General features: G+C 18.8%; 2 protein-coding genes and 1 pseudogene across 3 annotated transcripts; 1 reads left to right on the forward strand and 2 right to left on the reverse strand.

Annotated features, from left to right (window-relative positions):
* Window positions 1-509: 509 nt before the first annotated feature.
* On the reverse strand, window positions 510-1489 carry PmUG01_00054400 (fam-l protein; the record flags this gene model as incomplete). Its single annotated transcript, XM_029004455.1, has 2 exons — window positions 510-1280; window positions 1406-1489. 2 exons carry the CDS (start codon window positions 1487-1489, stop codon window positions 510-512), a joined length of 855 nt encoding a protein of 284 aa, XP_028859069.1.
* A 6885-nt stretch (window positions 1490-8374) lies between these two features.
* On the forward strand, window positions 8375-9391 carry PmUG01_00054500 (annotated as a pseudogene). Its single transcript has 3 exons — window positions 8375-8377; window positions 8501-9175; window positions 9302-9391. Coding segments are annotated over exons 1-3 (768 nt in total).
* A 2773-nt stretch (window positions 9392-12164) lies between these two features.
* PmUG01_00054600 (fam-m protein) lies at window positions 12165-13042 on the reverse strand (the record flags this gene model as incomplete). Its single annotated transcript, XM_029004467.1, has 2 exons — window positions 12165-12842; window positions 12959-13042. 2 exons carry the CDS (start codon window positions 13040-13042, stop codon window positions 12165-12167), a joined length of 762 nt encoding a protein of 253 aa, XP_028859070.1.
* Between the last annotated feature and the right edge of the window lie 86 nt (window positions 13043-13128).

A 13128-nucleotide genomic window follows, 5' to 3' on the forward strand; every position in this document is an offset into this window, starting at 1 on the left:
AAATTATATTTACTATCTTTCATTAAATACAAAACAATACACATTTTTTGTTTATTTAAAACTAAAAATACATTTCCTTTATAACCCAAAAAATAACCATCTAACGCTAGAACGGAATATAAAACAGAAAGCAATACTTTTTATTTAAAATATAAACTATCATATAAATTTTATAAAATATATGAATTATGTTATTATATCTTAACTTAAACATATAAGTGCATGTTTTTTATAAAAATCTATTTAACTAAGAAATATATATATATTATTATAAATATATTTAAGCTTAAGCAACACTTTATATGACAAATTAAAAAATATGAAAATATACTAAAAACATACGAATATATTTTACTTTTGAGCATTAAGAAATATTCTCATATGTAGGTGTATTCGTAAAACATAAGCAATTATTAGTATTTTTATTAGGAAATTAATAAAGATATTACTGATATTATTTCGTCTTAAATAATTATTTCCCAAAAGAGACATATTATTTACCATTCAATTTATCTTCTTCTAAACTTAATTTTTTCATATTTTTTAACTTTTCTGTGATAATAAATTATCCATGATATAAATGTTACACCTAATATCATGAAAGGTATAATATATACAATAAAACCAAATAAACCTGTTGTCGCGAAAACCTTCGCTGGATCACTTGTGGATGCCCAGCTGGGCTCTGTAAAAAGCGGCCTTAAATAATCTCCTAAAGTTTTTCCTATAAGATATCCAAAATTTTGGCCAAAAGTCTTCCAAACATTTGAACCAAGTGTTTTCATCTTCGTACTCAACACATTTATAATTCCATAACTCCCAGATAAATCTAAAATTAAAGATATTAGTAATAACAAAAACAATAATAAAGGTATGACAATTCGTAATCCGTATTTTTTGAGCGTTATTTTTTTGTAAAGTTTATTGCTAATTGTCCTATTGCTTCTAAGAAAATTCGAAAAATCTAATTCTTTGAATATTTTTTTTTCTAAACGGGAATATTTTTTTGTTTCAAAAATACATGATTTATTTTTCTTATCATTTTTATGACCTCTCTTATTATTCATTGAACTTTTGTTTAATTGTTTTTTACTTACTTTATCTACTTCATTATTATACATGTGTGTTCGTACGTCTTTTCCACTACGTGATATCTCTTCATTTAATCCTACAATACATGAACTATTATCCTGGTTATATTTTGTTAGCGATAGACAAGTTTTTTCTTGTAATTTTCTATTATGATTAAATTTCTCACTCTGCATTATGTTAAACCAAGCCTTAAAAAATAAAGTAAATATTTGTAATTAAAACAATAAATAAGTTCTTTATAAAAAAGATTATTAATAGAAATAAAGTACGCAAAAAAGAATAATATAACTATCCTTGAACAAAATCATAATACCAGATCTCTGTTATCTCTTATACAAGTTAAAAGGATAAACGCAACAATTTTAGTTAGAAACATTAACTTTATTTTTTCTTCCATTATATCTAAATTTAATATTATATTAAAAAACGAATTAACAATAATATAATATTCTTTTAATAACAAATGACACAATAAATATTTATTTTACTTTTTCTTTTTCTGTTTTTTTGTAGAAACCTAATAAAACTTTTGTAACTATAATATGTTTTAGAACGCAAACGATTAAAAATAACTTTAATAATATTTTAAGGAATTTTTGACTTATTTTTGTTTTTAAAAATATAATTTTAATTAAGATGATATAATTTTAATTTATCTATATCTACTAAATAGACGTAAATTAATGTAGTACTCTAATTAAATGATTTTTATTATTTATCCTTTTAAAAAATAAAACAAAAGAAAAATATAATATTTCTTATTATTCCCAAATATAATTTATGTAGAATATAGAATGTATAAAATATAGAGAATATATGATTCTCTATATTAAGTGTTTATATATAATTTTAACTAAATTTTTGTATTTATAATTCTAAAATTATAAAAATTATGACATTGAAAAATGATTTATAATTTTTACATAAAATAAATTATTATAATAATTTTATCAAATTAATGATAAATGCAGTAATCGCTATATAGTACTGAAGTTTATATTTTGTTAATTATAACAACGCCATTTTTTAAGGGCATAAAACATATTTAATAAATTCAGAATTTAGAATACAAAAAAATACATAAAAAAAACTATATATTAAAGAGTCATATATATTATATAATTTTTTTTTTGCACAACAAAATTTGAAAATTACATTTAAGTTTATTTTATACCATTATTTGCAAATGATATATTTTTAAATTTTTGACTTAATTATTTTATTTTTAATTCATAATAGATATTTAGAAGAAATTCTAATTTAATATAACAAAAAAAGTAAAACAGTAATTATTATATTAAATATACTGTCATTTGCGTATCTTTGTGTCACTGATATATTTTTTTAATTTTTTTATGATTAAATCGTATATATTTTTTATTTATCAATATATTTTACTATAGATGTATAAGATATTATTATAAATAAAATTGTATCAAAATTTTCCCAATTCTAAATATAATAATTTAATTATATATCTATTTATTGTAGCAGAACCGTAACACATAAAATTAATATTTCCTAGAACAAATGCCCTAAAAATAATAAAATTATCATATTGTGTACTATTTTTTCCTTAGAAATAGTCCATACACTAAGTCTTTAAATCTAATCTAAAAACTAAACCTGCATTTATGAAATATATCTAAAAAAATTTTATTTACTTAATTTTATTTTATTTAAAAAATTAGCCTTATATATATGAATTAAATATTTATACTCAATACGAGCTATACGTACTTTTATATATATTTAATATTACATGAAATACTTACTAAATATTTTCATATTTATCCCCGAAAATTCTATGTATATATAACTAAATATCCACGTATGGAGAAAAGCATGTAAACAATATATACATATTTTGATTACTTTTAATTATAATTTAGAGTTTTACAGATATATAATATATATTTAGAAATACACTATTATCACAACATAAAAAAAGAATTTGAAAATGTTATCTATTAAAAAGTGATTGAACATGATTCATTAATTTAATAGTTGAATGATATAAAAAAAGATTACATATAATATAGTTATTTATTTATTTATTTATTTATTCCGAATTTAATACATATTTAATGAATATTTTAAAAATGGAATTAACATTATAATTAAGCACAATAATAAATGATAAGTACTTTTGATTCTAAAATTACTTATAACTGTTTAAAATCACAAGGTGAGTGACGAATTATATATAAACGATATTTAAAAAGGATACTTTTTTATTATGAATATAAAATTTCACATTTGTAAGACGCAAAAAATAAATAATATTCCCTTAAAAAGGATTTTACAACTAGAACTTTTTATAGAATGTTTTTCATAAAACTTATATAAAATAGACATTAAGTTTCATCTAAACTAAAGATATACATATACATATAAATATAACTACATATATACAATACTTTTTAAAAAAAAAAAAAAGCATCATATATATTAACTTCAAAATAATAATATATTTGTTTAAAAATCAGAAAAGAAAATAATTTTAGAGAGGAACACGACATATAAAAGAAGGTAGCGCATAGTTCATAAAATATATATTATATATATACGTCAATAGAGATATATATATTATGATATTATTTATTCATTTAAGGCACAAACATATATATTTCTTAAAAACGCATATAAATAAACAGAATGTATATAATGCCATATGTAATTTATGCAGATTAACTAATACACTCAAATGCATATTGTTTAACAATAAAATACACTAATTTATAACAAACGTAAGGTAATTTTTCACTGTAATGTATCAAAATCATAGGTATACATATGTATATTTATAAAATTATAGAAATCATAATTATGTTGACTAATAATATACTACTAAAAATATTAGATATATTAGATTGTCTTAATAGAGTTCTTACAGAAATATACATACACAACATTATTCATTTCCATCTGATATATATAATTAATTTGCCTATATTTTTCATTATTTCTTAGGATCTTATAAATCGCTACTATAAATATGGATGATAATATAAATATAATTAATCCTTTTAATTAGGATATTATTGCTGATAAATATAGAATAGTGGACTTAACGTGTTTTAATTAAATATAAAAATAAATTTCATAATAATTTTTACTTAACAGGGATATATAATACGTGTAAATTATAATTTTTTTAGATAATATATTTTTTATTGTATAGAAAATAGATATAGTATAGAATTGCTTCTTTTATATTAGAAACAAGAATATTATTTCAAATTCACTTATTAGCCATTTTGAAATGACCATATATTTTATTTATTTACTTTTTTCTTTTCTTTTATATTTTAATACTTAAGTAGTAGTTTTACATTTACAAATTTTTTTAACCTTGATATCTATGTTCCAAGTTATCATTATTTTTCACATATATATATGGTATCATTGTAAAATAAAATTAATTAGATGCTATATTTAATTTTTACTTATCATATGTTTTTCTTATTTTTTTCACATATATATAAGTTTCTCCTCACTATATTTTCTCTTCACATTTGTATAAATATAGATTCGTTATTAACAATAAAAAAAATTTTATTTTTATTCTTTTTGTTAATGCTTTATATATATGTGCTTATAAAAAATGTTTACGTACTTTAGTAAATGTGTTAATTTTTTATCTCATTCAATACATATTCAAAAAGATATTTTACCTATAATAATATCAGACATAAACTTTCTTAGTTGTATATCGATAATTAGACTTTATTAACTTTAATTTTGTAAAATCATATTACAAATAAAAAACTTATATAAATCACCAATGAAATATTTTATAAGTTGTAGAAAATATAAATTTAAGAAAAAATAAAGGAAAAAGAAAAATTTTAAAACATACGAAAACCTAATGTTAAAGCAGGGACAAATTACAAAAAAAAAATTTTATATACTTAAAATGCTTCAAGCTATTATACGTTATAAGATGTTTTCAGACTAAAATTATCATTCGTATAAGATTTTAATGCCATATTTATTGGTTATAATTGTATTTTGTTTAATTATCATATTTTAGCAAGATTAAGGAATCATACAAAAATTTTATTTCTTAATAAAGAATTTAATTGTATGCACAACAGATATATTGCATCATAAATACAGCATTTTCAATATGTATATATATAAACACATAGGTATTGATAACATTAAAGTATTTTTATTTGATTTATTTAACTTTCATTTAAAATAATTTAATAAGACCCTGATATTATTGAAATGAGTGAAATATTATAATAATATAAATATACTGAATATTTATTTTTATAAATTATCACACATTTAATATTTTGTAAAAAGACATTAACAGATAAATAAAAAAACTTCTTATCATTTTTTCTTATTTTTTAATATCAATATTATTATTTTTATGAAATTAAAAAAACAAAATTAAATATGATTAAGTGTTTATGATAAAATGTACTAAATAGGTAAGCTTTAAAATTATTTTAAAACAAAGGATAAACGAAAGAAAATATAATTATTTTATAGGAATCACAAAAAATGCCATATATTATTTTTGCTTTCTCTTAATTAAATTTATAATGTAATTCTTATTATGATAACATAATAAAAAAATTTTCATCAACTAACTTTTTAGTTCTAAAGAGAATTTATAAATTTTGGGTTTCAATTTTTTCCTTTTCCTTTACCTTTTGTAATTGCAGAATGATATATTTCATTTTAATACTTAGTTAATACAGTTGTTTTTTATTATTTTTTATATATTATTTTATAAAATATACACATATATATATATAACATAAATCAATACTATAACTATTTGTTAAAATATATAATTCATTTACATAAAAAATTTTTACTTTTTTCATATACCACGAAAAATAAATAAGCTATAAATTTTTTTTTACTGGTTTGTATTAAGTACAAAACATAATACCAGTAATGTGTTTGTTTTTTATAGAATATATTTAACATATTAATAATATTAGTAACAAAAATAAAAGAAATATTTTTGTATACTAATTATAAGAATTACGATCAAGTAGTACAATGGTAAATGAAATGTAATTCCTTGTTTGCAATATAATATTCATATGTTACATGAAACAAATATATTATGGTATATTTATAATATTTAAGAAAATAATTATTTTTACATATTATGTATATTAACATTATTCACGTTTCAAATATTCTTAATAAATACAATTGATTATAAATATTCTTATATTGTATTATAAATAATAAATATATAGTTTTTTAAAAGTATTTTAGATTAATACAAATAAGTCCCTTTTCAAAAAATACTTTTACACTTAATAATTTAAGATATTTATCAATAATATATTTAATTAATATGGAGTATACAATACAAGATCATTAATATGTATGTTGTCTTTCATTTTTTATATTTGATATGTGAACTAAATAAATTTTTTAATTAAACTATATTCATATAAACATATTTCAAGTATATTAAAAACAAATTAAATATATAACATTATTAAAGATTATTAACATGCTCAAACTTATGATTATAGTTATGATTTAATACAAAAGTCAAATAACAAACAGTAATGTTTCAAAATATATAACGCCTTAATAACTATTCTAAATTATTAAATATAACGCTTTTGTTAAATTAAAAAAAGATATATTAATATTATAAATAAACAAGTAAAATAAGAATAAGAGAATATCCATTGTAAAATAACTTCAATGAATATTTATTTTACCAATTATAATAATTATGCTACTATTTTTATTTCTACATGGCTCATGAAGAATAAGAAAATTCATTCCAAATATGAAATTATAATAAAAACAATTTTTTTTTAATTCATTTTTTATTTTTTTTAATATACACTTTATTATATCTTAAATATATTAATACAATTAACATATATCTTATAATTTATATATTATAATAAATATATGTACCTGTAATATATTTTAGAAGAATAAGGTATATAAAAAGAAGAAGAAAAATATTTATTATTATTTTCTAAGTACTTTGAATTAAATATTATCAAGTTTTTGATCTTATCTGACATATAATATTTATAAATAAAATAGCAGTGACATACACAAAAATGGAAAATATTATGACATTAACTTTTGCAACTCTTTTATTATACATTGAAATAAAAATATATATAAACGAGAATACTAATAGGATATATGCTCTATGGATTAAAATGATAAATTTTGTTTGATATATCAATCTATATTTTTGTTGTTCTACAAGTAAAAACTATTTCAACAATAAAAGTTACTGAAGAAGTAAGGATAATTATAAATTTTTTTTTTTTATTTCAATATATTATTATAATCAATTTATTGTATAAACATATTTAATTTATCTGCATATAGATAAATGATGAACATAAAAATATATATTATACCTCGCTGAAAGTTCAAAGGAAGAAGGTAAAGCATAAACTTCTATATGTTACAGAATTGAGAGAATTAGCAGATTATTTTATAATTATACAATATATTTTATTTATTAAATATTACATCTATAATAAAAACAAATTTTTTGAAGAAGTATATTTTTAATTTAGCTAATGAGTGTTTAATTGTTAAATTAAAAATATGCTTCCTTTTAGTAAAATTTACTTTTCATTTAATTAAATTTTAATTATAGTAATATACATGAAGTTCAGTTTCTTAATCTATATGTATAGAATTATAACTTATTATAAATATTAGTTGAAATAATAAGAAATATATTACCTTAACAATAAGAACGAGAAAATTCTATTCTTTATAAATAATTTATATTAATCTTTTTATAATGTTTTAAAAGTTCAAAAATGTTTCATTAATAGATACTGCAGCATAATAGGAAATTTACACGAGAATATACTAAAATTAATTTATTTTTTTTTATAATATATCAGTACAATTTCGTAAGTCGCATGTGAATAGGAAAATAGGAAAAAGTATTTTTCTTAATAATTTTTTTTATATACAATAAAATAACCATGTCTCTCAAATTATTATTTTGTCATTTAAAAGCATTTATTTTATATTTTATTACATGTTCTACCTTATTTTAATATTAATAAAAAAGCAATATGCTGATTTCTTTAACTAACTTTTTTCTAAATTTTACGTAAATGAGTAATACATCACATATCTACACATTATATATTATTTCTATATTTTTATAACTATTAATTTCATAAGAATATAATATTTCTTATTTAAAGCACGCATTCTTATATATGATGGAATCCAACAGTTTAAAGTATAACGCAAAATTTATCATTTCAATAAAATAATTACATATATCATGGTATTTCAATTATTCCTTATTTTATAAATGAAATAAATATTTTTATCTATTAATTTATGATTTTTATAATTTATACAAAATAATTATAATTACCTTTTTTTTGTTTTTTTCATTTATTTTTAGGATAACTCCGTGGAATTATATCTTAAATATAGTAAGGAATTTGATTATGATATCCAAGATACTCGTTATGACGGAGGTAGTGGAAATCCTGGAAAGGAATGTGCTGGAATAACAAACATCGATTTTATCGAACCATGTGAACATATTCGTAGATTTTTATTTCAAATAAGAGATCATCATAAATTTGATAGACAAAAATGCTATAAATACTTAAATTATCCGATAAATTCAGAAGTAAATTATAAAAAGAATCTTAGTTGGTTTAATAAATACAATTAATATTCGTCCCAATTAGATAATATATGTACGCAAAAACTGAAGAAATTGAATCGGATGTTTTACATAATCTTAAAAAACTATATAGTTATTATGATGGATTTAACAAATATATTGGACAGGTCGATATGCTAAAAGCAAGTATCCATGAAAATGTTAATAATTTTTATAAATTTTAAGTTCAAAATTATCAGGAACGTCAAAAAAAAAAATAAAGGCTATTTTTGCGAGGAGTTATAAAATTTTAAAAAAGCATATAATATTAAAATTCGCAATGTAACTTCTTCTACTGGCGTATCACGAATACTACCACCGATAGAAATAGATTATGTATTTTCTGTTATGTTATCCACAATTATCCTATTTCTAGCATCTTTCACTTTATTATTGTTATATGAAGTTAATAAAATTTATACCCAATAATGTAAATATTCTATCTCAATGAATATGCTCATTTTCACAAAAAATTACAAACACAAAACAGTTATATATTTAGGTGCATATACATATTTTTTTTTCATATAGTTTACATCAATGAGATCTTGGTTACGTAATCGTTTACATAGGAAAAATATAGCCAAACATAACGAACTTGAAGAAATAAAAGAATCCTAACAAAACATAAATAAAGAAGCAAATAGAAACCATAAAGGAAGTTTTCATAGCATAGGATATCAATCTCGAGGAGAGTGTTGCTCCCAAAATTACAATTTATATTATTAGCAGCAGAAAATGTAATAATCGATGATGTAAAAGTTACATGTAAGAGGATATTTATTAACAAATAAGATTAAATAAAAAAGAAGAAATATATAAATGTGCATAAAAATTATAAAAATTATTCAAAGTAAAGGCAAACATAAATAAAGTACTACTGTTTGAGTCAGTAGCAAAAAAGTCCACTTATATATGAATTTTTCTTTAGAATGAATAACACATAATTTTAAGGTTTAAATATATAGCACAAGATTGTAAAATAAATAATGATTTTATTACACATTAATATGTAGAACTGTTTATTAAATTTGTATTAAAATAAGAAGAGATGAAACAGAAGCTTTAAAAAAAACACCAATAATATTATTATACAAATAAAAAAATAAAATTCATAAAATAAAAACATTATTCAAAAATTAAAGAGAATATATATATATTATTTATAACTTTAAAGTTTTATTATCATTTATCTACTTGCCGATAAACAGAATTAAAAATTTAAAATAATATGCAAAAAATTTAGTATTGTTGTTTTTTTATGGTATATATTATATGTAACATTGTAAAAAGATTATTTATATATGTAGTTAAGTGGCATATATTCCGCTCAATCCCTAATTTATGTAGTAAAATTCTTAATACTTAGTTTATAATTCATATATATGTTCTTCTAATGCACTATAATTAACTGTCTTTTCCTCTTCTAATAGTTTTATACATATAACATCCGAAGTAGTAAGAAAGTCTTCTTATGATAAATAAAAAACATATATAAATTTATTACATAATTATAAAGTTTTAACTAATGTATATTATAAAAGTAACAAATCGTATATACATTTATATATTGCATTTTTATTTGCTATATACCAAGAAAAAAATACAACAATTATTTCCATAAAAGTAATAGCAAGTAACATTATAATACCTAAATAATTAGAATAGTTGAAAGGAAATCCTTTTTTTATTCAGATTTATAATAGAATTCCACTATTTTGAACTCCATGGAACTCATTATATATACATTATTATACATATTACATTTTAAAAAATCAGATAATTTTTTTGCTGCATGCAAAAACTTTAGATGCATTTCTAATAACCAAATTATAAATTTCAGAATAGGAATTAATATTAATTATTCAGCATAACTATGTCGTATCTTGTATTTTACCATATATCTGTAATTTCGTTACTTATTTAGATATGAAAATGATCAGATTACTCATAATATCACATTCAAAATAATAAAACAAAAATATTTTTCGCTGATATTATTTCACGTTATTTTAAACATTAGCATGCTCATATTAAAAGGAAAAACGAAAATATGTTTGAAATAAGGAGGTAATTAATTTTATATTTCATAATAATAGTTTTTTAGTAATCATAAATTTAATTCGGAAAAAAGAGTTCAGTATACGCTTCCAGATTATAATAAATATAAAAATACTATATAGTTTATAATATTTATTTAATCATAGATTTTAATTTTACTACATATATTATATATATAGACACATTTTGTATATCATTATGTACATAACTAATAAAATTATGAAAATATTATTGTAACATTTTGTTCCTAATTAATTTATGTAATGTCATCTTGCAATGTTTTTAACATAATTAATCTATATAAACTATTTACGCAGATCACTTACCAATTCAACATATTTTCAATAATTTATTTTCCATAAAAAAATAATTTCAGTAACAAAAGAATTGCTTTCAATGAAATAATAAAAATATAGGATTTAAAAAAATAAAAATTTTGTTAAAGATTAAAAATTTTTTTTCTTATAACATATACTCTTTTTTAATATATGAATAAAAATATATTTTATTTTCTTAAAATAATGAAGTTTATTTTTTTCTATTTATAAATTAATTAAATATTTATAGGATACATAAACTTATTAAATAAAATAAAATAGTAACATGGATAAAATTAAAATATTGATGCTAATTACCAAAGAAATAATATTTTATAAGAATATTATTTTATTATACATTTCTAATTCCCTAAGTACACCGTTAAACAAAATCAAACTTCTTACAACAATTATTAATAACAATTTATATGTTATGCCATATTTCTAATAAAAATTATTTATATTGCAAATATTATGTTTATATTCGAGTAAAATATATATAAATCATTGTAACATAATATATACATTATTTTACATTATATACAAAAAAAAAATATTCATTTTTAATGTAATGTTCATCATATAATTTCTTAAGTATGTCAACAGATAATTATATTATTATTTAAGAATATAAAATACAATACAAGTACTTTTCGTTTAAAACGGAAATTTTAACACTTCTTCATTAATATTATATATTAATTTTAACTCACATATATAAGTTTCTTATAAGAATCTAATTATATACAGAAATACATATATTACATGATGTTATTTTATTTTGAATCAACAATAATTTATAATAAAAATGACAATCATTAACGCATTCAAATTTACCAACAAACAAAGATAATAATTTATGAGTATTAATTATAAGGACTACGTTCTAAACCCATGTACATTAATAAAATTATAGAAACAATGTATATGTTTATTAAGTATATAAGCTAAAGAAATTACATATAACATTTCATATAAATAAGTTATATAAAAAAACATTTTTCTTTTTACGCACTTTACTCATACATCGCCTTTATTCTGTTATATTTTTCATTATTTCTTAAAATTTTAGGAATCATTATTACAAGCATAACAACTAATATAAAGATAATTGTGCTAAATGCTATAAAAAAAAAATGATTTTTTGCCGTACCTAAACATGTTTCTATAGCTGACCACACACTGTCCATATATTGTAATTTTTTAATCGCATCTCCAGCATTTTTTAATAGCTCCAATCCTTGTAATATGGGTAAACCTATTCCCAACAATAAAAAAAGTAAAAATATGGCACTTCCAAATCTGTAACTTTTAAATTTTATTTTTTTTAAAGATATATCTCTAATTCTCCTCTTTTTTTCTAGAAAAGCATCATAATCTTTTTTTCTTATTAATTTTTTTTCAAAATGAAAATGCTTTCCATCAAATATTCCATTATTGTAATCTATGACTTCTGTATAGTACTGAGCTTTATTTAATAAACTTTTGTTGGATTTCGTGTTTATTTCTTTATTCCATTTTTTATTATTAGTTATATATTTATTTTCTTTTTTATCATTATTTGGAAAAAATTCGTTTAAATATATGTTATTTGAATCTTTATCCTTTTTACATTTTGCTAGTAATCGATAATTTCTTTTGTCTAATATTCTACACTGCATAAAATTATCACCTACAAATTTGTTAAAAGTTAACTAAAAAAAAAGATTATTATTCAAATGAACAAATATTCTAATTGTAAAAAACTGTATTAATAAAAAAAAACACGGAAATTATGTATAATACAATAACATAACTAATATTATCATACCCCATCATGGTTAAAAAAGAAAATCCTCTTTAAAAAAGTAAAAGTAGTTATAATAAATAAGATTGGATTAATTTTTAGTTCCATATTATATATCTATAATATTATAAAATACAAACTAATGAATAAATTAATAATAACATAATATTTTTTTTTATTAATACTTTTTGCTT

The sequence above is a fragment of the Plasmodium malariae genome (genome assembly GCF_900090045.1).
Source record: "Plasmodium malariae genome assembly, contig: PmUG01_00_28, whole genome shotgun sequence".
In the NCBI taxonomy this organism is placed as follows: Eukaryota; Apicomplexa; class Aconoidasida; order Haemosporida; family Plasmodiidae; genus Plasmodium; species Plasmodium malariae.